Raw genomic sequence first — 27,843 nt, 5'->3', positions numbered from 1 at the left:
CCTATTGATGAAAAAACATGCACTTCAAACAAAGGACTCAGGACCCAAGCTGGATCTTACCAGAAAGCCTCCTCCTTGAGGACTAGCTTCAGTAGAACCACAGGGTGTTTATACGAGTGGATAAGGGAGGAAAAACAAATGACAGTCCTATCCTGATATGATTTAAGACACACTCAACACAAGGGAAATCAAAGTACTGGAAATCTAACCAACTACCAAGGCTTAACAAGGCTATACATCTTAGAAGAGAATCTACTACCGCCAATTTCCTAAATGAGCCTAGTTCTTAAATGTATTTTAAACATTGATATTTATACCCATAGTTAAGTGTCACTTTCAGCCCTCACCAAAGAAGTTTCTTTTTGTAGCAGATAGAGGCCATTACAGAAATTTGCAACTGGCCAAAATTCAGGAAACAAGTGACCACAGGGTGCCCGTTATACATCTGCAGCACAATCCCTACACCTAAGGCCCAAGGAAAATCACAGAAGAGAGGACAGAAAGATTTTAAGAGCCAGAAGACAAGAAAGTCCGTAGAAAGATTGTGTCTTTCAGACATAGTGCCACATATTCAACACAGTTTCAATAATATGGTTGCCTAAAGAAAACATGAACAATGACAACAGCCTGACATGTCAGTGTTGATGGGACACTATCACCATCCATAGATTAAGAGCCATAGGAATCTAAGGATAGCTGGGAGAGCAAGTCTTCTCCTGAGATGAGCTCCCTAATCTTAAAATCTGATACAAAGGGATCAGCACTAAAAAGATAGAACTACCAGCAACTTAAACTGACTCAGCAGGCTCCATCTACATGTTTACCTATCTTTCTTTCTTTCTTTCTTTCTTTCTTTCTTTCTTTCTTTCTTTCTTTCTTTCTTTCTTTCTTTCTTTCTTTCTTTCTTCCTTTCTTCCTTCCTTCCTTCCTTCCTTCCTTCCTTCCTTCCTTCCTTCCTTTCTTTCTTTCTTTCTTTCTTTCTTTCTTTCTTCCTTCCTTCCTTCCTTCCTTCCTTTCTTTCTTTCTTTCTTTCTTTCTTTCTTTCTTTCTTTCTTTCTTTCTTTCTTTCTATTTATTTATCCATCCATCTATGCATGCATGCATGTATCTATGTATGTATGTATGTATGTATCTATCTATCTATCTATCTATCTATCTATCTATCTATCTATCTATCTAAAATAGTCATAATTAAAATAAGAGGACATTAATTTGAGATGGATCTGGAATTGTGGATATGTAGAAGTGTATGAAGCAGGAGAAGGATGTAGGAAATGATGTAGTTATATTTTAATTAAGAATAAATTAAATGTTTTAAAGCAGGAATAATAATTTCATAAGTGTTAACTTACTATTTTAAGTACTTTGTAATCCTTTTGAGTAGTTATCATCCAATTGCAAATTCATTGTTTGAATTCTATAACTTTAAGTAGTTACTGATGTACATGTTCCATGGAGCCTCCATAAGGTGTAGCCTTCTGTGTTCATCTAATGAAATTTTGGAGCCTCAGTGCTGCAGGAATTTTAAGATTACTGTCTTAGTCAGGGTTTTTATTCCTATACAAAACATCATGACCAAGAAGCAAGATGGGAAGAAAAGGGTTTATTCAGCTTATACGCCCACTTTGCTGTTCATCACCAAAGGAAGTCAGGACAGGAAGAAGCTATGGATGAATGCTGCTTACTAGCTTGCTTTCCCTGGCTTGTTCAGCTTGCTTTCTTATAGAACCCAAGACTACCAACCCAGGGATGGTAGCACCCACAATGGGCTAGGCCCTCACTCCTTGAGAAAATGCCTTATAGCTGGATATCATGAAGGCATTTCCTCAAGGGAGGCTTCTTCCTCTGTGGTAACTCCAGCTTGTGTCAAGTTGCCATACAAAACCAGCCAGTACAACCACACAAGTCAAATGTCTTTGTAGCTATTGAAATGATGGAGGACTCTGTAATACAGCTTACAACCACAAGCTCCCCTTCATCTCTTTTAGACGTTTCTTCTCCATCCACCATTATTCTGGTAGCATGCTTGATCAAGTGACTTACATGGTCACATGTTCAGGACATCACTGGCAAAGCCCATTGGGCAATGGGGTTCAGTCATTCTCTGTTCCTTCACAATAAATGAGAATATCATTTTGGGGAGATGGGTTGTTTTTTCAGTTTGAACCCTAGAGTTGAGCTGATAGCCTATATAGCAGAGTTCCTGCTCACCTGGAGATAACACATAATCAGAAATAAACAAAGAAACATATGTGGGTTGTTGGATAACACTAGGATTTACTTGTTTGTTAATTTACTATAGCTTAGTGAAAGCTAAATAATATTGACATCCTATTCTTCAAGTTGTTCAAAGTTTCTGTGTTCCAGATTCATGAAATTGTTCTTAGCTCTTAGAACTTTGTTTGGGGACACTCCTAGTTGAACAACTCTTCAGGTTTTCTGTGCAATGTAGAGGCCATGACTTATTACCCTATACAGTATATGTTACATTTCTATTTTTGCCTCACTTCACCTGTTTTATTCTCTAGATGGGAAATATGTGCATTCCTGTGCCATAGAGGGTTTTTTTAATAGTGATCAGTATACCCCAAGTTTAGGTCATAATCTATTACACCATGTGTCATAATCTGAATGAGAAATGTCCCCCACAGGATCATGTGGTTGAACACCTGGCCCAAGCTAATTTGGGAGATTATAAAACTTTTAAGAGCCACGGTATCAAGATAACATTGTTTGCTGGAGGACAGGGAGTATGGGTGGAAGACAAAAGGCTTTAGTATTATACCCTGGCTACACAAATTCTTGTGTTTCCTGGCATTGAGTCTGATGTAACTCTCTGCCTTCTGTTCTAGCTATCCCTGCTTCAAATTATTCCTTCCATCATGCCTTCTTTGCTGTGGTGGACTCTCTCCCCAAATTGTAAGCCTGAAAACATATTTATTCTTGTAAGTTGTTTCTTGTCAGGTATTTGGTCACAACATCTATCTTACCTTTCTATTACTGTGATAAAACACCATGACTAGGGAAACTTATAAAATACAATGTTTAATTAGGCTTACAGTTACAGATGGTTACAGTCCATGGTGTCAAAGCATAAATAATGGTAAGAAGATAAGAGCTCACATCTTGATTTTTAGGTAGGAGACAGATAGATTAATGACAAGAGGCTCAAATTTCAAAGCCCACTCCTGGGACACACCTCCTCCAAAGTATCCATAACTCCTCCAATTAGACTATACTCCCTAATCCTTTTCAAGCAGTTCTACTAACTGGGCAGTAAGTATTCAAACTTCTGAGTCTATTGGGACCATTTTCATTCAAGCCATTAAAGCCACATTGGAAGTTAGAATTTCAAAAAGCATTTTGTAAATAAACAAGTAAGTTTTGTGCTAGTGAAAAACAAAACCAGATATTTTTATATCTGTTTCTCATCAAACTAGTATCCTTTTTTATTATATGATTCAAACTATGTAGCCTAATATAGTGTTTGTTTGTTCTCATTTCTAGAACCATGTCTTAGTCTGGATTTCTCTTTTTCTAAGGTTTTTGGTCTGTCATAATTCTTATATTATTATTAGAAACATTAAATCTTAAAATTACTATTACAAATGCAAACACATATCTTTGAAAATGTAACACAATAACATTGATGTTAAATATGTTCACCTATAACATATGAGATCTATGATTCCCATTCTTATGTTCAAGAGAAGTTCAAATATTACTTTTCTCTTTATTCTGACTCTTTGACAACTTGATTTGAGCAAGAGAGATCTTCATAGACATGATACATTTTGTTCTTCTCATGGCTCTTCTAAACTAAGGGATTTTTGCTTCTCTCTACTTCACCAACCCCTAGTGATTCTTTAATATTTATTGACTTATTTATCAGCCTCTATTTATCACCCACCTACTCACCCATCCAATCTTGCACACCTCTAATAGGTGATTCAGTAATATACTCCATTCCTGGGTAACATCATTGAATTAAATATTGGTGATATTCACAGGGATATCATTCTGGGAACAGAGTCAGATGCAAACAAGGCATTTTATATTTTCCAAAGCTGAGGATCACAAATGCTGATGCCATTGCTTCTAGTGAGTTGGCCTGCTTGTAAACAAAGAAATGAAAACCATTTAGAGAGGTTTATAGAGAGAAAGTTTTGATGGGTAAAGGAATAAAAAAAGCAGAAATTCAGATGGTCACAGTGAAAGCGATTGAAAAGGACAGGTTTTCAGGCAAATACCACAGTTTGTTCAGAGTCATGGGAGATGAGTATATTTTTAAAATGGCAAAGAGCCCAGTGTTTCCTCACCCTAAGGTTGACTAAATTATAAGAGAAGGATATGACGGAAAAGAAACAAAATATATTAGACTTGAGATTTGCATCTTGGAAAAACTGGCACATGGATCTGCCTGGAAACAAACAGACCAGGAGATTGTCTGTTCTGAGCAAGTGTTTTCACCCTTGGAGCATGAGGTAATCCTTCAACCCCAAAGCTTCCACACAAACACAGATAGCTTTTATATCCTTTTTAAAGAAAATCTTCATTGTATGTTGTCAAGATAGATGACAGACATGGTGGGACCCTAGAGTTTGGACCATGAGTTGAGGAGAGTATTGGCCAAGCATGAACCCCTGGAAGGCCTTGTGGTGATTGGTATAGTCAACTTGGGTGCATTTAGCATCACCTAGAAGACATTCCATTAGAATAGGCATTCCATTAAAACACTTCTAGAGATCATTATCTGTTAGGGAAGACCTGCCCTCCATTAAATGGTACCTTACAGGAGAGCTCAAGGTAAAAAGCACTGAAGATTCCTGATGTTGTGACCTCTTTCTGAATGGAGTCTATAGCTTCTGCTGACATCAGACTCTAGCTTCTTTGGTTTACCAGTTTGGACTTAACACTAGTAGCTCTCCAGGGAACTTACAGGCTTTCAGCACTGAACTGGAACCCTTGGGCATCTAGCTTCTTGGACTGAGAAGCTACCAGGATATCTTGTCTCCAGTAAATAGGAAGCCTTGATATTTGTAAGCCTATCATATGAAATAGTCTAATGAATCCTCTGTCTATATCTTTCATTTGAGTGTGTGTGTGTGTGTGTGTGTGTGTGTGTGTGCGCGCGCATGTGTATACACTCTATTGGTTCTGTTATTCCAAAGAAACTTGACTAATATAACTCCAACTAAGGATCTTTTCTTGGGTCCAGCGGAAATGATTTTGATGGTATATGCATAACTGGGATGCTGGAATGCCTGTTATGCCTGTTAATGGCAAAATAGAGGTGATACAGTATAATGTTGAAAAGATTCTTTGAAATCACACAAAAGGACACACACACATATAGTAGATGAATATCATAGACACTGAGTTTAAAAGAATACACAATATGAATCTGTTTATGTGTAGTTCTGCAACAGAAAACACTAATCTATACCAAATCTAGAGCTACCAGATTAGACAGAAAGGATTGACTTAAAAGGGTAACAAGGGGTTTTTGGTGGAATAATAGAATGTTTTATTTATCGACTGTGGTAGATGTACACTTCAACGTTGTATACTATCATCAGAACTCAATGAAAGGAGCAATGTATTTTATTTCATGCAGTATAGCCTAGTTAAGACAATGATACCACAAACAAAACAGGAATGCAATAAAACTCACAAAAAGCATCCCTGAATTCTTTGTCATGTACAGATAATAATTTGGGGAATATAATAGGTGGGATATAGCTTGTTCACCAAAGATTCTTGGATGAAAGTTTGATCTCCACCTGATGGTTTTGGAGTGGTGTGAATGTTAATAAAAAAGGCAATGCTAGAAGGCCATCCAGTGATGGAGAGCATCATCATCAGAAGGAATTTATGCTGATTTTTTTTATTGGATATATTTTTTATTTACCTTTCAAATGATTTCCCCTTTCCTGACTCCCTACTCCCCGATGTAATTATCACAAGAAAGGGTTGTCAGTAGGATTACTCCATGTGTTTCCCTTTCTATACATAGCCAATTCCTTTACTAATTCTCCAGGTTCTGATTTAAGCAGAAGGCCTTCACCTGAGACCAAACCTACAAACCCACCAAATTTCAGTCTTTGAATCTCCCCAACTCTGAGCAAAGGAAACCTGTTCATCAGGCAGCCAGCATCAGTGATTCTCTTACAGCAACACAAACCCAACTAATTGAGGCAGTCAGAGAAAAGCAGGCAGGGTTCCTGTCAGAGCCAAGGACAGGAAAACTATCTTTGACCTGATTTTTTTCTTTAAACTTGTCTTGATTCTAATTGCTTTTTCGTGTTCATGTTAAGCTGCAATCTCTAATGTCTTTTTGGTCATTAATTTAAATGTTTTGCCTGTCTTAACTGGAGTGTTCACACTTCTATATAAATCTCCTTCATGGCACATTTATAATCTCCATTTGTGTTGCCCACAGTGATTAGTGGGTCACTGTGGTCTGTGCTGTGAGAACAAGTCACTAGCCCGACTCATCTGTCCTCATAGTCTCCCCCTAGCCCCCACTGTTCCATTAACACCTTTGCTGCAGCTGTCACTGACATCCACCCTGTGTACCCTTATGTTCTCATTTTCTGCCTGAGTTTAGGCAAAATAACACTCAACACATTCGTATGAGTTCCAGGAAGAGATTTCATGTTGCCATTTCAACTAATTGATTATTTCTTGAGTAACTCAATGCTATTTTTAGCACAGTATCTGCTTCATAGAGGAATAAGTGAAAGGGAAGATGATGACTTTTAAAGGAGTTTTAAAACTCATGTGACACAGAACACAGTCGTTTTCTTTCTTCCAGATTTATTGTCATTACTAGTCTCATTTCACAGTTGTGGGTTTGATTATAGCCACATGGAATGTGAGTCCTATGACTACTGCACAAAAGAACTAGCATGTTCTCTCAGCATGCCTGCTCAGATTCCATACATTCTGTGGTGGTTTGAATGTGCTTTGTCCATGAGAAGTGGCAGTATAGGAGATATGGCATTTTGCAGGAGACATGGCCTTCTTAGAGGAAGTGTGTCACTATGTAGCTGGGGCTCCCAGTGCTCAAGCTCCACCTTATGTAGAAGAGTCACTCTTCTCCTGGCTGCCTTCAGATCAAGATGTATTAAGATGTAGAACTCTTGGCTCCTTCTCTAACTCTGCCCTCTGTAGCACTCTAGGCTCTGGTTGACTCCCATTCCACTGCTACTCCCGTTCTTTGTAGTCATTCCATTGTACTGGCATCTCCAATTTACTGGTCTTCTGCTGCAACTAGACTTCACCAATAGACTCTCATAGGCTTTCTTCATGGTTCCATGCCTCAACTTCTTTGCATGACCCTTTCTTTCATTCCTGGACTTTCACAGTGCTAGCTTCAGCTGTTCTCCATGACGTCTTTATGCCTTCAACACCAGTACCACTTGAGTGACTCTTACATATTACCAAGCCCAGCTGCAGCACAAGGTATAACCTTGACTATCTCTAGAACACAACTTCTTTGTCTTCTCAGAAAGCACATTCCAGAAGATTTCACCTCAGTGATGCTGGTTTCTTCTTAATTTCTTAACTAGAATCAACTGTCCCAGTAACCCCTTCTATCCTTGACTCTAAAGCCAGAGCCAAATGGCCAAAGCTGCCAAGTTCTGCTGCTTGCTAGGGCTGGAACCTGCCATCTTTGTTTTATTACATTATCATCAGCTTTCTGTTTTCCAATTCCTTTGCTGCCTAAGTTTAGCTGTCTTGGACATGCTCTGTAGACTGACTTTACACTGAGCGATCTGAGTTCAGGGAGTAAAGGCATGTACCACTACACCTGGACCTAAGCTTTTCTCTACTTGTAACTTGCTCTATTCTAGGTTGGCTTTGAGCTCAGAGATCTGCTTGTTTCTCTCTTCTGGAATTAAAGGCATGCCTGGGCTTAAACAGTTCATGTCCACTATGCCTCAAGATCTAATTTAAAGTGTATGTCATTTCTTGTCAAGATCCAGATCAAAAACACATGTCTTCCAGACTAAAGAATTGGATCACAGGGGTGCCCTCCAGTTCTAGATTGTAGTTCATTTACGATGAAAAATACAAGTGAAAACAATGACGAGGTAATAACACTTAACATGCTATCATGGTTCATGGGAAGTGGCGTTATTGAAGGAGGTGTGGATTTGGGGGCTTTGTAAAACAGTGGAATGTTTTAAGCGGGGCTTAATGAGCACCAGTGTAGAAGCATGAAAAATAGTGTTTCTGAGGGTGTTTTGAACTGGGTGGCCAGCCTCCAGTTTCAGAAGTTCAGTCCATTATCATCAAGGCAGGAATCAAGGCAGCATCCAGAAGGCAGTCAAGAGAAGACCGGCTCTTCTACAATGGGTGGAGCTTGAGCACTAGGAGCCCACAAAGCCTACCTACACTGTGACACACTTTTTCTAACAAGGCCATACCTCCTCCCATAATGCCACACCTTCTAATAAGGCCACTTTCCATGGACCAAGCATAGTCAAACCACATTCTAATATGCATTGAATAAGAATGAACACTTCAACATGGAGCCCGTTAATCTCCCACTTGGCTAGTGAGCCTATAAGGTAATCCAGAATAAAAACATTCCTTCCTAACAGACGATTTCTTTCTTCGATAATCTAAGATTTTAATAAATGCAAAGAAAAGACAATAAGCACAAATGGAGCTTGACAGTGGTACAAATTTCCCCATGGCTACATGAGCTGGGAAGTAGACAACAAATGAGCCTAAGTTGCAATAGAGAAGTGGCCAAAGGGAGCAGGAAAAGATGAAAAAGGGATTCTTAGTCATTCTGGGTAAGGAGGATAGACACTCGCCTGCTGTATATATGATATTCCGCTAGCCTCCTCATGACCACTTGAATTCCCTGAGACTCAGACCTCAGTTTTGCCTGAAATGAGATTAGCCTACAGGGTTATTCCTGGGATCTTACATAGTATACCTCATTCTCATGACCTTTACAATCAATACAATATTAGTGATATGATGGGTGTAAATCTCTTTATGGAGTGGAAAGACCTGCTGAAAGAAGGAGGAAAAACCCTGTAGACCTTGCAGATGCATTTCCTGCTGCCTCAAGTTATCTTTATGGGCAATATAAAGATTCTCCTAGACAAAATCTTAGGCCAGACAGTTCAGTAAAACTCTCATTAAACAAGAACATTGGTTCCCTCGGTCTTTGGAACACAAATGTACTGACAGAAACAAATATACCTTGGGTTGATATTCTTACCTGGGGATCTGGCCTGGGGAAAAATGCAGTAGAGTTCATGAGGGCACTATTTGGCCAAATAGGCTGCTCAAAGTTTGCATGAGGAACATCTGGCTGTGTCAGGAAATGCTATGGCCTGAATGCTCGTATTCCTCCCACATTTCTAGTAAAACCTAATCCCCCAAGGATTGGTATAACTGAGGGCCTCTGGAGAGTGGTTAGAGCAGACCACTAGTGTCTTTGTAAAAGAAAACCCAAAGAGCCAGAGAAGACTCAGGAGACAAGTATTAGTGAATGAGGGGGTGAGCCTCTGTTAAAACTAAATTTGATGTCTCCATCATAGACTTCTAGGCCTCCAGAATCATGAGAAAAAAGTCTTCTGTTTGTTAAATCACCAAGTCTATGGTATTTCTATTTTAGCAGCCCAAATGGACCAAGACTGGAGTGAAGTGAGGAGTTGCCAACTGTAGATGAAAAAGTGTCTTCATCTCTTTTATTTCTTAAATTTGAATGTATACAAGAAACCATCTAGGGAAAATTGTAAAACTTCAGATTCCATCCAGGGAGCTGCTGAAGTCTGACATTCTGAGTTTTCAAATTCCCAGCTGCTCTTTGGTATTTCCTTCTGAAGTGGAGATTGTCTAGTGAACCATTGTCTGAATCTAGGAGGGCCATTTTCAGTGTTGCATCTCCTCACCAGAACTCATCATAGTGTGCATTATGAACTCCTCTGAGAACTATGCTATGCTACTTGATAGGAGATGTAAAAGAATACACTCTCCATCACATTAGTATAAAGGAAAATATTTGAAAATTTATCCCTGAGTTCCAAGCTATTAAGAAATTGATGTTGGTAACTTGTTTTTATCTTCTTAGAAAATCTATAACTTTTGAATTAAATGAAGATCAGGTGAAGGATTGGACAAGAAAGATAGAAAATTATCACAGAAAGTTCTTGTTGGCTAAATTAATTTATAAATTGAAAACATAAGTCTTTACAAGGGGAGAGAGGGACCTACCCAGATCTATGTGAGGCATATAAGATTAGGAATTTCAGCTGGGCAAGGTGTGTTCCACTTAAAAGCCTTGCTCTCCTTCTCCTCAAATCACTGGGAAAGAGGGATGTCTCTTACAGATAATAGGCTTATTAGACATTTAAAAAGACTGAAAACCTTGGGCTAAAGTCAGCACGTGTATTGTGTGAGAAGTGGGTTCTGCAAGGACAACAGCTTTTTGGCCTTTATACTAGTTTTTAACCATAGAAATGTGTGTACAGATTGATTCTAATGTGTTCATTGGCAAGGCCACAACTCTTGAGAAAAGTTATAAGCTGAGGACATTACAACTGTCATCTTCATCTCAAAGTTGATCAAACCTTTAAAGACGGTTTTGTTTACTTCCAGCCATCTGTTCATGCTCCCATATGACAGTAGCTTTTGCAATGTGGTAGAACTCAGGAAGCTTGCCCACTATTAAGTATTGCCTAGGATCACCACAGACTGTAGAGTAGTGGTTCTCAACATTCCCTAATTCTATGACCCTTTAATACAGTTCTTCATGTTGTGGTCATCTCCAACTACAAAATAAGCTTCATTGCTAATTTATAACTAATTTTGCTACTGCGAATGAATTGTAATGTAAATATTTTTGGAGATAGAGGTTTGCTGAAGGGGTTGCAATCCATATGTTGAGAACCACTGATGTAGAATGTCACTTAATCATGCTAAAGCCAGCATTGGGCTGGGTGCTGGGGAGCTGATTTCAAGGTGGTATCTGACATTCCTGTTCAAGTAGAGTTCATTGACTGCCATTGATTGAAGTCACTATGAACATAAGACACTTTCTTCTTATTATCCTTACCACCCTTGGACTTCTCATCAGGATACTAAATCCTTCTGGTTTTCCTGGAAATTTCCTTATTTTATCATTGAAGGTATACTATGTCTTGGGAAGTAGCTCAGTATCCAGAAAACCAGGAACCATTTTTGGTTTCATCTTTGATTAGTAAGTTCTGGTGTTGAGAAATCATATATAGAAATGCAAGCACCAGAAAAGTTTAAATAAACCCAAAGTAGAAGAATTTCCTTATCTAGTGTTGATTTGGGCCCTGAAGGAGAGGAAGTTGCAGAAGGGTAGCTAAACTCACCACTATAGCTTGATTTTAAGACAAATGAGGGAACCTTCCCTCAACTCAGCTGACCTATAGCTGGGAGGTTTCACATTAGTGAGTTCTTCATCTCCCTTCCAAGACCATTGGCACTTTAAACATGACTTCAAAGGGAGAAGTGTTTAGTCACAATTCTATGTCTGACACGAGCTTGTCTAAGAACATAAATATACTGAAGGTGATGTTGGTTGGAACATTTGCCGAGGGGACCGAAGGACTCATCCAGGGCACAACACACAGGGGTGACACGAAAACAACAGAGCCAAGAAGTCAAGGTCTAAATCCTAAAATCATACTTAAACCTGATGTCCAAACAAAATGGAGAAGGCTTTGCTGCACCATAGGCCATCACTGACTTTAAGCCCCTAGGCTAACAGGCACTAAAATCCCAACAACACTGACCTGTAATAAAAGTATAAAAAGACTTCTCTCCTTCAGTATGACTTTGGTGTCCATCTTAACCAAGCAGAATTAATTCACAGCCCAGGAGCTCCACAAGCTTATGTTTATTTATAATATTCAATATTCCCATAAGCACACATGTTCCAAATGGAAGGGCGCATTTTGATAATGCCTGTTTCTTCATTAAGATTTCATCATCCACCTACATTAAGAAGTCGGGCTCTACACTTTGTTACTTCTGCTTTTACCTTGTGTACTCCTGCTTTATTTGCTTAATCTCAAGTTCCTGACTTCTCAGGCACTCAAATTTGAAACAAGCAAAGTTCATGCATTAGTGTATCCTGAGCATGCATGATTTATGAATGGCAAGGTACTTGGCACAATTTAATGGTATAAGAGAGACTTTGTTTTAAACATTAAAATGAAAGTTAAGAAGTTAGCAACAATGGATGGAATATCAGAATACATAGAGTGCATGGAGGGACAAGGGTCACCAGTTCTTGGTTGTCCTTTAGTGTGTGTATATTGACATTCTAATCAATTTGATAAGTCAAATAAACACGGACCACTTAACCAATTTAAAAGTAATTTGAATTGTTATTCTGAGGATTTACCCAGACAAACCTTCATTCTATAAAACAAAATAACTGCTTACATTTACATAAATGAAGAAGTCAAATTGTTTTAAGTAACCTCAAATTAGATAGTTGGGTTTTTGTTTGTTGTTGTTGTTGTTTGGTTAGTTTGGTTTGGTAGGACACATGGCATTCTTATTCAGAACAGTTTTCACTGTAATTATTTTTTTCTTTGGTGAATAATTTGGAAGCCAACCAGTGTTGGTATTATCAAACTTTTAAAGAAAAGTTAAACTTTTCAAAATACAGAGAACAGCTTCTCCTAATAAAATTACAGGCTGCCTTCTACCAAAAAGCTCAAATAATGGACTTTCTTTAACACTTATATCTAAAGCCTATTTAGTGGCAAAATAATCATAAATTAATCATCAAATGACACTTTGTATTTATAGTGTCCCAACCACTCACACAGATGTAATAACATCCAATCTTTCCTCGCTTGTGGGCAAATTGAAGATCTTGTCAGATTACAACTATGTCTTTCAAATAACAACGCAATGATTTCACATTTACATGATGGTGTGTCCCACAGTGATCTTGCTTCCATAAGTGCTTCTAGAGGGCCTGAAAGGCTTTGGTGTTCATGAGAGAAAATGCAGATTGGTAAAACCATGGCTCAAACAAGCTCATAAACAACTGGAAATGCAGCTTTCTACTGAAGCCTTTTTGCATTTTTCATGGTAGAAACAATGCTAAATCACACTCCCCAACCAGCCAGTCAGGGTGCATTTCTTTTTGTCCATTTTAGACAACTCAGCCCATTGAGTAGAACATCACCCAGCCTCTGGGCATGACGATTACCTTGTAGATTTTGCAATGGCAGAGTCATAATGCCTCCAGCTGCAGCTGCTGCTACCAGCCCTTGGATGTTTGTGAGATTCGCGGTGGGCAGTGTGAGGACCAGGCCTTGCTGACCACCTAGCTGTCCCGCCATGTTGAAGGGGATGAGGATAGGCTGATTGAGAGCTGGGGGGCCTCCCGGCATCACCCCGGCCACAGCAGAGGCTAACTGCTGTGGCGTCAGAAGAGGCTGCAAAACAAGAGAACTTTCTATCAGAACAAGACATTGCCTTTCAGAGCACAATCCCTCCATTATATCAGGTCAGAAGGTTTCTGAAGAAGTGGCAAACAAGTCTACTTCATCAGAGAAAGGAAGAGTGTATGGAAGAAATTACATTTTGACATTATGTTTCATTTATGTCTTTGAAAAAATTTCAATTTCTTTTAGAATCTCTGTGGAGGTTTAATTAATACCTTTTGAAGAAATACTGTACTTTTACATATTGCAAATTGAAGTTTCATTTGATCCGGGTTCTCATATATTTAGTGTTTAGTTAATTTATTCTATATTGTCCCAGAAAAAAAGACATTGATATTGATAGGATTTTTATTATATTTTTGGTTCACAAAAGTTTTTAAGTATTACTATAACAAAAACAGTGTAAAAGATTTTCTTGTGCTAGGCCTTTAATGATTCCTTTATATACCTCTGTGGCTGGAAGGCATGGATAGTAGCATAATCCTTTGGAAAACAATTTGGAAAAACATACATATCAAGAATGGTAAATATATGCATCCCCATTTGACTCAGAATAAACTCTAAGATGTAACTTCATGATAGAATTCAAAGAGAAAAGAAATAAATGCAAGAAATTATGCAATACACTTTAAATCACATAAATGTTGAGCAGTTCATGTTATAGTGACATCCTGATGAGATATTGTATAGTCATCAATATGGATCATTTGGCTCCCTATTTAGGAAAGTTAAAGAAAATGTTCTCTGGGGGGCTAAAGAGATGGCTCAGTAGTTAAGAGCACTCACTGCTTTTCCAAAGGTCCTTAGTTCAATTCCTAGCATTCACATGACAGCTCTTAAGTGTCTGATGCCATCTTTTGGTGTGCATATATACATACAGAAAAAAATATATGTGTATACACACATAAATAAATAAATAATAAATAAATAAATAAATAAATAAAATGTTCCTGATATGAAAATAAAGAAGATAGTAAATGAGTGGTTGCTATTAAAGTGGCGTAACTAATGTATATATGCCTTCTTTATATAAATTATTAATAATGTCAAGTTCTAAAATATAATAGAAATAAAATACTTTCACTTTAAGGTCAAATACTATAGAAACCCATATATGTGTATGTCTATTCTTGATAGCTGACTGGCTGGTCATGGTTTGGTGTGAAAGGCAGCAGTAGAGCACAAAGCTTGCTTGAGTCCTGAGCTAGGTCTTCACTGGAGCAACATACTAAGATTTTGGTTCTGGATGACTACATAACAGCAAAGGTCATTTGACCTTAGAGTCTTTAAGTCAGGACATTTTCTACATTCTTGCAGAAGCTGAGGAATAAATATAATCCCTCAACTTTCCCCTACAGGATTCAAAATGAAACTTTATATAGAATTGACTTTCCTATGGACATGAAACAATGCCAAATTATAATCACCTGACTCTATTGTGATGCTGCAATTATCACACTAATGGGACTAGAGAGTTTTATAGTTCACTGGAAGTTCCGTATCTAGTGCCTGGAAAGGTCAAGTTTAAGACCAGATAGACTGTTCCAGAGTCATCTTCTTTACTCTTCTTCTCCAATAAAAGGAGCAGATTCAGAGAAATGGGATTTCTATATTTGAAGAATGACGGTAAGGGTGGGCACATCCCCTGGCTATCTCTCTAGAATATCCTCCAGATCCTTGCAAAGGAAGCTCTGAGCTCCCAGTGGATTAGTTTACTAAATTTACACCAATAACTTTGCCTCTCCTTTTAAAAAAATGCAAAGTTACTCAATGGAACAATCATCAGACTTGGGGAATAATAATGAAATTGTAACCTGGCCTCAAGGTTCCTAGTAAGGTAACCAGCCAATCTATACAATACTTCAAGGGAAGATATGTAGTAGCTCTCAGATTGTACACAGGTTTGGAGGCTTGACGTGCAAAATTTTAAGATTGGATTTTAGGCTTAAGATAGGGTATGACTGCTCCTGGTTGTCACAGAGCCATCTTCTTCACTACCTGAGTCTGTCATTCTAATAAGAATTAGAATATTAAAACACGTTAGGACTCCTGTGCTTAGAGGCAGAAGCACAAAAACAAATGAACACATGAGGAAAGAAGAATGACATTATGAGGGTCTGGCATAAAGAAACCAATGTTGCCTGAGTTCTCTCTAGGTCTGTCTCCCAGTAGACATGCCAATTCTTCATGTCTACCCATAGCTGTCTGGGCTCGGATGTGAATGATGGGTTCTGAGGCCACTGAAAGATTTCATGGTGACCGGAGGAAGAGTAAGTCTGAGTGAAGCTTTTCACTTGGGCAAGTGCTCCTTGGACTGAAAGTGGTTAATTTCCAGGAGCAACAATGACAGCAATAGGGAGGGAAAGGCCCAGATACCTCTCTCCACAAAAGCAAGATGAACTCTGAAAGTTTCACAGTAGATGGCAGAGGTTAAAGAAAGCCCAGCCTTTTATAATTGTGTTCTACATCTCCATATAACCCACGCCAGGCTGCAAAAAACAAATATTGGACTTTAAAAAATAATGAATGTATTTCTTTATTAATGCAAGAGCTATGTGTGATGTACAGTATTGTCAAACCCAATAAGCTGAACTAGCATTAAAATTGCATTAACTTTTTTATATTAAATCACATCTTGTATTTCAAAAATGGCTATAGTAAGGTTGAAATAACTTAATTTTCTTCACACTCCAGTCATTAAAGTTTTACTTTCGAGAAAACTGCATGTTAGCCCACAACCTAGATGGAGAAGGTTTTAAGGGGAAAAAAACCACTTCCACATGATTAAAACCTTCCTTTCCTTTAAGAAGAGACTTTTGCAAACACATTTTTTTCTTCAGAGCACTTAATAAATAATTTAGTCATATAGCTTCCCATACAAAACTTTATCACCATCTTTGCCCTGTTGAAGTTAATTGGATTTAACTCATTATTATTTATTTGGTTATTTATCTGGTAAAACCATCTTAATGCAGCCTAATGCAAAACAGCTGAGACAGACTGACCTGTGGCCCAACTGGAAAGTTGGGATGGGTCTGGCAGGCCTGGTGCTGCTCAGGAGTTCCTGGATCTGGTAGGACTGTGTTTCCTCTGGCCCCTAGAATTCAAATGAGAAAAGTTCCCTTAATATCAAGTCCAGTCTGGGAACAACATATTTCTGCGATGTCATAGGACAGACACGAAAGAAGAGATGCTTGTGAAAGAGTAGTTTTTCAAGAGTTTTCAAATCACTTGACAATGGCAAAAAAATGATGCTATCCAGGTTGACCAAAGTCAACAGGACACACACACACACACACCAAAAACGTAACATTAGACATCTGTTTGGATAGCACACTCCAGTTCAGTGTGTGTATGTACACACACATTCATGCATGTGTGTGAAACTGTGTCTGTTATGCAGAGATGAGTAATGAATAAGCTACTTGTCCAAAGCCTTATTAAACCCTCAGGCATGACCACGCCCATTCATGTAGCTCCTTGATAGGAATTCCTCTCTTTATTCTGTACCCTTGAGCTATCTCTTCATGTTGATTTTGGGTGGACTCTTAAGAATACCCATTCTAAAACCACATCCTTTTTCAGTGCTTCCTCCCCCATCACAATATTCTAAAAAGAATATGGGTTCCTTTAGGCAATTTTTTTGGGTGCGGAGAAAAAGAGATGTCTAACCATCAGTTCACAGAGATCCACCTCTGTAGGCACCGAACATACCATATTCCCGAGCTGAGATCCTGTTGGATTTCTAGTACCCTGACAGCAGATCTCTAAAGTCTTCCAGTATTGTCTGCATGCTTGTGTGCTTTGTTTCAGGATAAAGCACAGTGCTTAAGATAATGGTGGAAGCAATAAATACTTAAATAAAAAAATAAACAACACTGGGAGCCATTTTTGAAGTGTCCCTATTGAGAGCTTCTGTTTTCTTGGAGTTTTCTAATGGAGTGGTTGAAATCTTGTTCCTAGCAAACCTGAACAAGATCCCCTTTCCTGGTGTTTTTTCTATAAATAGCAAGTGGAAGAGATTTCAAATTCTGTTTACTGGCCTGCAGTGGCCAACCAATGAGAAAAGATATGATTCTGTCATGCTTATAAATTTTAAAGAAGGTATTATTGGCTCATTTAAAACAAATTCTTCTATATAGTCTCCTAAGGGACAGACTTATAAATAATGGAAATGTGGAAAAAATACTTCAGCACATTAAGCTACAAATAAAATTGACTGCTACATATTATTCAATTGACTTCTATCTCCACAGTGATGTGTCAATCATAATAGCATTTTATAATAGGATTAAGCAATAAATGTGCAAAGCCATTATACAGAAATTTGAAAATCTGATTAATTTGTAATTTTTTGTGCAGAAAGTCAGGAATGGACATTGCTTGGGGAATACTTACAAGCATTCTATTGAAATTTCTAAATTGATTTGGAGCAAACTAATAAAAAACATAGACTTGCTGACATTTTATAAAGTGAATTCTGTCAAGATATGTTTGGCATTAAAATGATCACTGTCATTTAATAAAAGAGTAAAATGACCTATTAGAAGATACCAACTATCCCCATATATGCAAAAGAGCTTTCTTCTAAATTTTACATGTGGTTTATTTATTTTGTTTGAAAACCGGGACAAGTTAAGCTAGACAGCATTTTGTGTAGTATAAATCTCTTGGCCTCCATTCAGTCCCCAAATAGTGCTTTTGGTCAAATATTAAGATTAGGCTAATTTGTAGATGGCTAAAAAAATTACTGCTTAGAAAACCATGGTTGCTTCCTTAAGTTTATCAGGCATAGACTTTTATACCAAACTCTGAAACAAAAGTTTTACAAAATGCAGAAAATTATAAAAGTCCTTTAAAACAAGTAAATATACACCTTGCTATTAAAATGTTTTACAGCAAGACAGGCCCCTTTGTATTATATTTCCTTCATGTGTTAAGAAGCCATTTCTTCCTCTATTCTCACCAGATCCCACTGCAGTTGTGAGGACTGGTCCCCATCTAGGCACTGTGCTAACTCAAGTGTATGTCTATTCCCTATATCTCTATACAGATTACATTTGCTTATATTTATTTTTTGGTGGTCTGAGACCCTAAGTGGTGCCCAGCAGCTTGTTCTGAGAATGGCTAGTCTCAAAAACCATGTTAAATACAATCTGGGGCAATTCCACACAATTTCATGTGTAAAATGACGTCTTTCACAGGCTCTAGAGGAGATTATATATGCTTTTCTGCCTGGATCAAAAAGTAATGTTTCTTCTTAATGTGCATCTCCATTTTCCCCAAACACATGTATAACTCTTAACCTTGTAGGACTAGAAGCCTTCCTGTACAGCCAGAGGGGAATCCTGCAGTCAGAATGAGTAAAAAGCATTGGCTAAAGGTTTTAGTGATTTGAAGCAATACTTACTGAATGATAGCAGAGAATTTGAGGTTAGGTATTTCTATGGCATTTCAAGCAAACATAAACATGGGTTGAGCAGGTGTTCTATTGAGGTTTGGTCTGTTGATGTGTAATGCACTGCTAAGTTCTGGGTGGGGTGGGGGCCCAGATCTGGTTGTCCCTGATGAGAGAGTCCACAGGTAGACTCAAATGAGGCTATGTGACCTTGCCCCAAATTATTTCCCATTGGTGAATAAAGATGGCTAGGAATAATGCAGCCTATACCTGGGCAGAACTGAGATAGGCAAGGCTTGGTCTTCCTGGCCTTGGAGGCAGAGGAGACCACAAGGAGAGAGAGAAGAAGGTGGATATAGGAAAAAAATGTCAATAGTTAGGAGTCAAGAAAGCAAAGCCATTTGGAGTTGAGAGCAGCTCAGATGAAACATAGTAAGTAATAACTCAGGGTTATTGATAGGAAAGCAATCTAATAGCATAGAGAGATATCGGTTCAGCTATAGTGCTGATTGTGATTTATTGTAAATAATAAAAGTTGTATGTCTTTTATCTGGGAACTGAATGATCAAACTCAGGGCAGAAGACCCAGATTGAGATTAAATATTTTGTAAAACCTATGTTTTGATCAGGAAGTTTAGGAAACACACCACACCGTTGGAGGCCAGGCATGCCAAGGCAGCACTCTGCTGTGAATGGCCCGTGCTTTAACACGATTGCGTTTACTTAGCAAAGAGTAAATGCTAAAAGCAATAATGTGTTTTCTCTTATGAAAGTCAGGGATGGTGACAGAACTTCCTTCACAGGTTGGCTGCTATGAGTGCCATATAGATGACATACATTCATGTAAATTCACGGAAACCCTGCAAGCTTGCTCCATAAATGCTACATCTATCTGCCGATTATTATACCTTAACAATGTTTATGTTTAAGGCAATATTTCATATTATTTAGTTTATAATGTTCAATCACTGAAGCCAACTAATACATATTCCAATCTCTATGCATGCAGACCTTGGAAATCTCTTACACACAGCTAATCATATTCACTGACCTTAACTATGTACTGTGAACCGTAAGATCCATGTTTGGAATAGAACTCAGTTGTTGGGTCTCTCAGAGCCAATGTGATGTTTACAAATAGTCTTCCCTCAGTATCCAGAGAGTTGTTTCACAGACCCTGTAGATGCCAAAGTCTGAGAATATTCAAATCTCTTATCTAAATCTATATAACATTTACATATAACCTATGCATATTCTCTCATTTATGTTAAATAGCCCCTAGATTACTCATAACATTGATGCAATGAGCATGCTAAGTAAATTTTATGTTATATTGTTTAAGGAGATACAACAAGAACAAAGTTTATATATGTTTAAGTATTTCCCAATAGTTTCAATCTACAGTAGGCATTTTTTTTTTAAATCTGTAGATGATATGGGGTTCTCACTATTGGCTCTTAGTCTAGAGTAACACAGAGACTATGTGGTACGAAGAGCCCAGCAGGTAGCTTTTAAATTCTCCCACAAACCATGGATCACACAAGTGTTCCACCCCCAAGTCTGTGAATCATTATTGGAGCTTCGTAAAGCATTTCACAGTCCACAGAAAGCTAGAGACAGAGAATGGAAGAGGGCATTTGTATGGGCATTTCTTAGACTTCATGAGGGTTAAAGATGACGTGAATAATGGTGGCTTCCCTGATATCTAGGAGAGTTTATGTTTCCTTTTCTCTGGAGACAACATATGACTTGCACCACCAAATGCCACCTATGTGACTTTATGCCACTGGCATTACCAGATACCAGTCACATAATCACAGAGCACTGGCTTCCAGTGCAGGCATTGAGCCATCAGCCTGACCCTTCCTGCCTTCCAGTTTCCTCCCTCTCATCAGAATCAGATTGAGATTTCCATCCTGGAAAAGGAAAGAATCAATTGCAGATACACACATTCTGTAATTGCAGTCTATTTGTAGATCATCCATGAAGTGTGAACCAAGTGTTAAAGTATTACAGTATGGAATTTCAAATTAAAGATCTTTGTCGGGGCCCTTCATTCTCAACTCCACACTTTCTACTGAATCTCTAATCTGAGACTCACAGTGCTGCCTGCCTGTCTCTGTTTGGAAGACAAAGGAGGAGGCAGAGGAGAAGGAGGAGGAGGAAGAGGAGAAGGATGAAGAGGTGAGAGAGAACGCTTTTGGTTGATACAGTCCAGCCAGACTTAGCATTTCTGATTTACATAGCAGATGCACACTCTAGTATAGATTTAAGTTTGCCCCCCCTTTGTGAACTAGACTGATCCACACAAGTTAAGATTCAAGTATAACTGCTTTCATCCTCTGAGGGGGACCTTCTTTTCGTAGTCTCACCACACCGTTTTATAAGAGGACACTGTGATTGCTGCGGGCTGAGAAGGAGAAGACTTCAAATCAGACGGCCATCCCAATGTGCTCTCCCACATCTGCCATCTTGCCATCAGACAGCACAGAATTTTTCCTTATTAACAACCAATGCATTTTTAATGAGTTAGGTTCTATAGAAGTCTGAATGTAGGTTTTTTTTTCTCTTCCATGCATTAACACAAACATAGTCCCTGAGTCATGGGAGCTTGCCAGTTCCCTTCTGTGTTTCATAAGGTTCTTACCTACAGTCTGCAGTTTCTACCAGTGGCAGAAGGATGCACAGGTTATTTAATAGAAGTTGGGCAGTTGAGTGCATTACTATTTCATGTTGAGCAGGTGAACCCCAGCTAAGCAGAGCAGAAGGTCCCTCTAAATTAAACTGCCCTTTCTTTCAATTTCTGTAAGATTACTCAATGCCAGAGAGGGAGTAGAAGTGCAGCAAGTGTCTATAAAAAAATCCCTTTGCACAGCCACCTCCACCGTTAGCCACTTTTTATTGTCGCTCTGGACCTCTTTATGACGCTGGACACACATGCGCTTACGTACAGAGCTCTACAGTCTGCTGGTGGAATTTGAGACTCTAAAGTAATAAGGCTAACTCTATAAAGAGCACCTTCAATCCCACCTTCATTAATCCACATAGATTTGTGTGCTTTTGCAAATTGTGTTGTCAGGTACCTGTAATGTCATCTACGGATGCTCAGAGACTAGAGAATATCTGATGATGTTAATTTGGAAAATGTATTTTCTTTTATTGGCAGGGACTCACATGGCCTCTGGAGAGAGGATCTGAGCTTTCCGTGGGTGAAGGCTCTAGGTTCACAGAGGGACTGAGAAATGAATGACCTTTATTTTCAGGCAGTATGTACACATGAAAGTCAAAGAGAGACTTGGAATATTGAGATAAAGCACCAAGTATTACCTACAGATTCATTATTTGGACTCAAATTAGTAGATGAGGATTAGCAGATGATGATTAGCAGTTAGCAGATGATGATGTTGTAATATTGACAAAAATTGCTCACTGACCCATTCATTTTTACATGTAGTTTTAGTCTATGTACTCTACAGAGATTTTAAAATTTTCCCCTCAGAATTCATCAAAACTCCCTTAAGTCTTTCTCCAACATTTTTTAATCATTTGCTTTCATATCCCCCAAATGAAAACAGAGACCAATTCCTTTCATATCCAGACCCGTGGAGGTTTCAGTGTCTATAAATGACTGTTGAAAACTCATGAAAAGAGATCTGTCTAACATTAACATAATTCCATGACATGATTTTAACTGATAAAGAGCTGTGAGGTAGGCAAGGCCCTTTGAGTATTGCTGTCTTCTCCAGTTAAAGACTGTCATCTCCCGATATCCTGCAAGCCAACTCTGGGCTATGGTGTAGCTGTGTGATGTACATATGTGAATGTCTGTATGCACTTCGGTATTTGAAACTGTGGAGTGAGCAGATATTCTTAAAAGGATGGAACAATTTATTTACAGATTTTTTAAGTCACTGGGAAATGGCATAATTTCTGAAAAGGTCTTGTAAATCCAGAAAGCCTTGCTCGTACACTTCTCATCAAGGAAATTGGCAAGGTCATGGTTCAGGGCCACCATCAACACACAAGTACTGCAGGGAGTGCTTCCTTTTTTCTGGTGTACTCTGGTGGTATATAGATGAGGCATATTTCATGCATCCCATGGCTTTCTGTTCATCTGTAGAGATTTGTATCTTGATTCATCTATGCCCAGCTCTATACAAGTGTCTGCCTCACATGGTGTGGCACTGAGTGGAAATAAAATGTAGGTCTCTGAGCTGGGGGAATCAGTTTCCCTTTTCTCGGAACCACCACCTGAACCTACCACAAAGAGATAGATTCAAAGCTTACAGCACTGGCTTTCTGAATTAATAGCAGGTAGATTACCAGGATAAGAAATGCTTAATTTTGCCATTTGAGCTTATTTATGTCCTTTAAGAAGGGCAGAAGGAAGAAAGAAAAGGCCGTCCCAGCAGGGACAGAGCAGAAGTCTGGAGGCCACAGCTTTCCTCTCTCTCCACACCCTCTCTGCTATATAAGTGGAGTTTACTTAAACACAAATCAAGATGGAGTCTAAGAAGATTCCTCCCAGCCACCCTCAAAGCCTCCACTTATTCAGCTTCTAAATCATTTGGACTTCCATGTTTTTCATCCAAAGTCTTCCTCATAAAGTATCTTTAGTTTTCAAAAGTTGCGCCCAAACTTATACCAGCTCCAGGGAAAGTCCTTTTTACCTGTGTTCAAATCTGAAGATTGCTGTGTCTCCAAAGAAATTTAAGTGTATTTTTATCTTTATAAAAAACTCAAACCTACAAGCCGTCAACCTGGGTCTCATAGACTATTATCACAGATTATGCTTGTTAATAAACTAAGTGAAAATATTATTTTGTTTTCTATTGGTTAACATTTTCAATGTTAATAATGAATTGACTGTGTATAAATCTTTCTAATGAACATATATGTCAAATGTCATATGATAGAGGCGTCATGTGAATACTTCTAGAAGTCAGGGATAAGACAGGCTTTTTGTTGTTGTTTTGTTTTGTTTTTGTGCAGTGTAGCTAAAGCTGATTTTGAACTCTTGCCTTTCCTGCTTCAGCCTCCTAAGGACAAGGTTCTGAGGTGTGCCAACAGGTCTGGCTTTTCCATAGACTCACATTTCTAAACGTTCGACTTCCACTAACACCAATTATCAAACCATCACCAATCTTGACAGCAAGGGACATGATTAGATGATTCAGGACAATGTGGTTTGTTTAGTTTTAATTTTTTTCAAGATATTCTCTTATAGAGCAATGGATAAAAAGCACCAAGGGCCAATTTAATTGTACTTAGAAAATGGAATATTAAATAAATTCTGAAGTGGAATGCTATAGTCTTGTGGTGTTTAAGTGAGAGTTAGACACTGTTGTAGTGATTTTAAGTGTCCCATCTTCCTGTGTTTTTCAGGGACATTCTGCTTTGTTTAACATTAATAGCCTTTTGTCTTGCAGAGCCCAAATGAAGTTCTCACTATGAGATTTTAATCCATGTTCAGTTTGTTGAGTCTTAACCTAGTCTCCCATGAATATCTGGAAACTGAAGCCTGAAAAGCACCTGAGGTCCACTAGGGCTGGTTACATGGTGATGATGCATCTAATCTCCTGCTGCAGCCTGATGTCACTGTGGATACTGTGGTGCTCCAGTCATTCCTGACTTCTCTGAGACTCTCAGACACTGCCTAAGGTCTGATATGTGCATAGCCCTTCAGTGGCAAGGAAGCACTGATAAGACATGCAGAATACAAGGTAAACCTGAGCCATGACAGAATGCATCATTATTTGAAAATGATGGGTGTGGTCATTTCATTTCTGATAATGATGTGGTATGAGATCTCAGAGACCTCTCACAAAGAGCTGGTGGCTCTCAATCCAGTGTCTGCATTTGTGATTTCCATGGGCAGGTAGCCCAGCACTCAGAGACCAGTCACCTTCCTCGATTTGGAATTTCGCAGGACAGTCAAATGGAAGAACATCAATAATAGGTGACACTTTTGTGTCCTATTTTTTCCTCACATTTGGTTGCATACCCAAGGAGCTAACCTAAAGGATAGCTGCACTCTCAAGGGCTTTGTGACTAAGGCCTGGCTTCATGACCAGCAGCATCAGTGTCAGTTGAGACTTATGAGAAAGGCTCAGTTCTGTTTCCCAAATTCCAGGCCTGGGACCCCTCACTAGTCAGATCAATATTTGGAAAACTCCTCAGACAATGTTTACACACAGGACAAAAGAAAGTGCTGGTTTTGAGTTTAAAACTCTGGTTTTTCCCTCACTTCATGTCTTCTGATAGCTGCCAAGATCTCTCCCTTCTTTCCTAGTTTTTTTTTTTTTAAATGAGTGGCATTGACATCTTTGATAGACTTTCAAATTGTATCTGCAGAAGTCTGAGGGGTGAGAGGCAGAGAGGAAGAATTCTCAGGAGGAGGGTTCTGCAGATTTGTCCTAATCAGAGCCACACTGGTCCTGAACTCAGCAAAACCAACAGGAGACACCCAGCCAAGAGATTACAGCAGGAGGAGCTGCCCCATGTTCTTAATGGAAAGCATATTTACCCCTCACAAATCAACAGAACCAACACCAAAGCTAGCTCGATATCATAGCTATGGGACTTATAACAAATTTTCTGACCACTCTCTCTCTGTATCCATATTTTATCTTTCCATCTGTGAGGATTTGTGAAGAGTCTGGCTTATTCATTTCAGTTATTTTCTCTCAGAATACCACATTCCCTACAACAGTAGCCAGAGTGGCACTTTAAAAATAAAAAGGAGAATAAAAATTTTAAAACCCTTAAAGAGGAAATAAAACTGCATTTCTGCTCAGATGATCCTAAATAGTAGCATTTGCAGCCAGTCTTGCATGTGGCAAAGGACTGGTGAAAGCAGGGTCATTTAGGACTCAGCAAAGGACAGGAGGAAACACCCTAGAGGAATCACAGGGCATGAAATTGTAGCATCACACCTAGTTAGCAACCCCTTACCATAATGGAGCCTCTCAAAGAGCACACAGGAACACAGCTGGAAGAGAAGGTTGCTGCTCAACACACTAGGAGTGAATCACCAAGACCACCAGAGACTGGGGAATGAAACGCTGAATTCCCAATAATTCTGAGCATTTCTCCATTCTGAAAATGCCCGTCCATGCTCTATCAGTAAACTGTTCGTAGATCCTTTTTTTTTTCACTCAAGAGTTGGTTACTTTAAAAAAAAAATCAGCCAAAGAACTAGCCCAGTTCAGGTGTCTTCTGATCATTTTTCTCTCCCTTGGTCTATTTATTTCTTAGCATCACTGTAATTGAAAAAGTAGCGATTGCTAAAAGATGCTATTAACTGGAGTGCATTCATAGTGTGTGTCACTAATAGAGTGGGGTCGTATTCTTTATCCTTTTAGCAAAGCATCGTTTTATTGTCCTCTTCTTGTGTAGCTTTTGTTCCACTTAAATGAAACAAAGGCTCTGCAGAACTCGTTCAGATTATTTTTTATCACTGTATTTTCTCCACTGCAGGAAAAAGTAGATGTGTAGCAATTTTCATTCACTATGTTATCATACTGGGGCATTAATGGTCCCTGTTTATGTTATAGAAAGACATCAAAAACCCCATCATTGATTCTACTCATAATTTACACATTCTAAGTTAACATATTTTAGTAATCCATTTACTGAATTAATATTGTGTTTAGAACTTTAGTGTTGGAATTAGAATAAGAAATATAGCTAAGTCCTAAATATAAAGAGACAATAATAGAAATATACACTAGTTAAACCATATATGATACTTAGTGATGATGTTATTAATGTAAAACTAATGAATATTGTGTGTGGCAATAAGAAAAGCTACTGTGAAGCCCTGGCATACACCTGACTGTAAGATGTACCAGCCCATCCTCAACTGGTCCCTTTAAGGTGTCACATTAATGAGTGTGAGGAAGAAAATCTGCAGATATAAGTAAATAAAATATTTTAGTTCTCATTACTCACTGAATTTCTCATATCAATAAATTATGACACAGAGAACAGGTTATAGAATAAACTGGAAATTTACATGTAATCTGTGTGGAAGATGGCAATTGAGTTGGATAGTTCATGTAGAAGAAATTAGTTGACATATGGGGTCAAGGAAAGAAAGGATAGCTGAGAGTCTGGCATAGGACTGAAATTTCCACAGCTGTTTGTCATTCACTCTCCATACCAACACCAGACGATGAGAATTAAAGCCCAGAGAATGTAAGTATGTTAAAACCACAGCCCATGGTCATAGCTCTTGTTGCAGTGTTGTTCTGTTTTGTGCAAAAGGAGGGAGAAGAAGAGGAGCTGGGACTCAAGCTAGAATCTAGTTTCTAGTTTCTAGGCACTTTCAAGCCAAAATGCTCAAGATGCCAATCTAAATTGTGAGCCAACTTGTGAGCATGTATGTGTGGTATGTTTACCTGCAGCCACCATCACCGTGGAGCTGAGCTATGCCATGCTCGGTTTCCGGAGACCCTTAAAGAAGGGGGGCCTATCATCTCTGTGGCTCAGGAGGAATTAGAAGTGGGAAAATGTCTGCTTGGATATTTTAAAAATTCCTTAGAAGGTTAAAAATAAACTAAGCAAAGTGGGAACCCTTATTGTAGATATAATAGTATTCCTTCCAGTCATTTTAGTGGGGCATGCAGCCATTCTGTGATTTGGATACTGCTCTTGATTTTGTGCTTACTGAGTGCTCCAGCTTTGTTCTGATTCACCATAGTCAGCATGGCCATGCCTCTGTGAGTTTCCATGAAGCCATTCTGGATCAGTAAGATGGGGTTAGTGCCTATTGTGAGCGCTAGTCTCCAGCCTGGTTATCAATGTTCTCTTTCTCAATTAAAGAAGACAAGTTGTATTTTGAGGGCCTCCAAATGAGACAAAAGATATGAATGATCCTCTCTGTGCACATTTTGTCCAACAAGAAAAATTCATGTTCAAAGAGCATCTCCTGGAGGGTCTCCTTTCAGTAAGAACAGGGTGAGACTGTGTGGG

At 38.7% G+C, this 27,843-nt stretch overlaps 1 protein-coding gene across 1 annotated transcript in view; it reads right to left on the bottom strand.

Annotated features, from left to right (window-relative positions):
* The window catches only part of Pou6f2 (POU class 6 homeobox 2), a 487,667-nt gene that overhangs the window by 248,964 nt on the left and 210,860 nt on the right, over nucleotides 1-27,843 (bottom strand). Inside the window, exons 3-4 of the mRNA XM_052157000.1 lie at nucleotides 16,475-16,566; nucleotides 13,232-13,460 (exon numbers count right to left, since the gene is read on the bottom strand). Of these exons, the coding sequence (XP_052012960.1) occupies nucleotides 13,232-13,460; nucleotides 16,475-16,566 (321 nt within the window). The remainder of the gene's footprint in view (nucleotides 1-13,231; nucleotides 13,461-16,474; nucleotides 16,567-27,843) is intronic.

This window comes from Apodemus sylvaticus, chromosome 14 (assembly GCF_947179515.1).
Source record: "Apodemus sylvaticus chromosome 14, mApoSyl1.1, whole genome shotgun sequence".
In the NCBI taxonomy this organism is placed as follows: Eukaryota; Metazoa; Chordata; class Mammalia; order Rodentia; family Muridae; genus Apodemus; species Apodemus sylvaticus.
The sequence above is the reverse complement of the archived record's forward strand: the minus strand, read 5'-3'. Positions and strand labels throughout refer to the sequence as shown.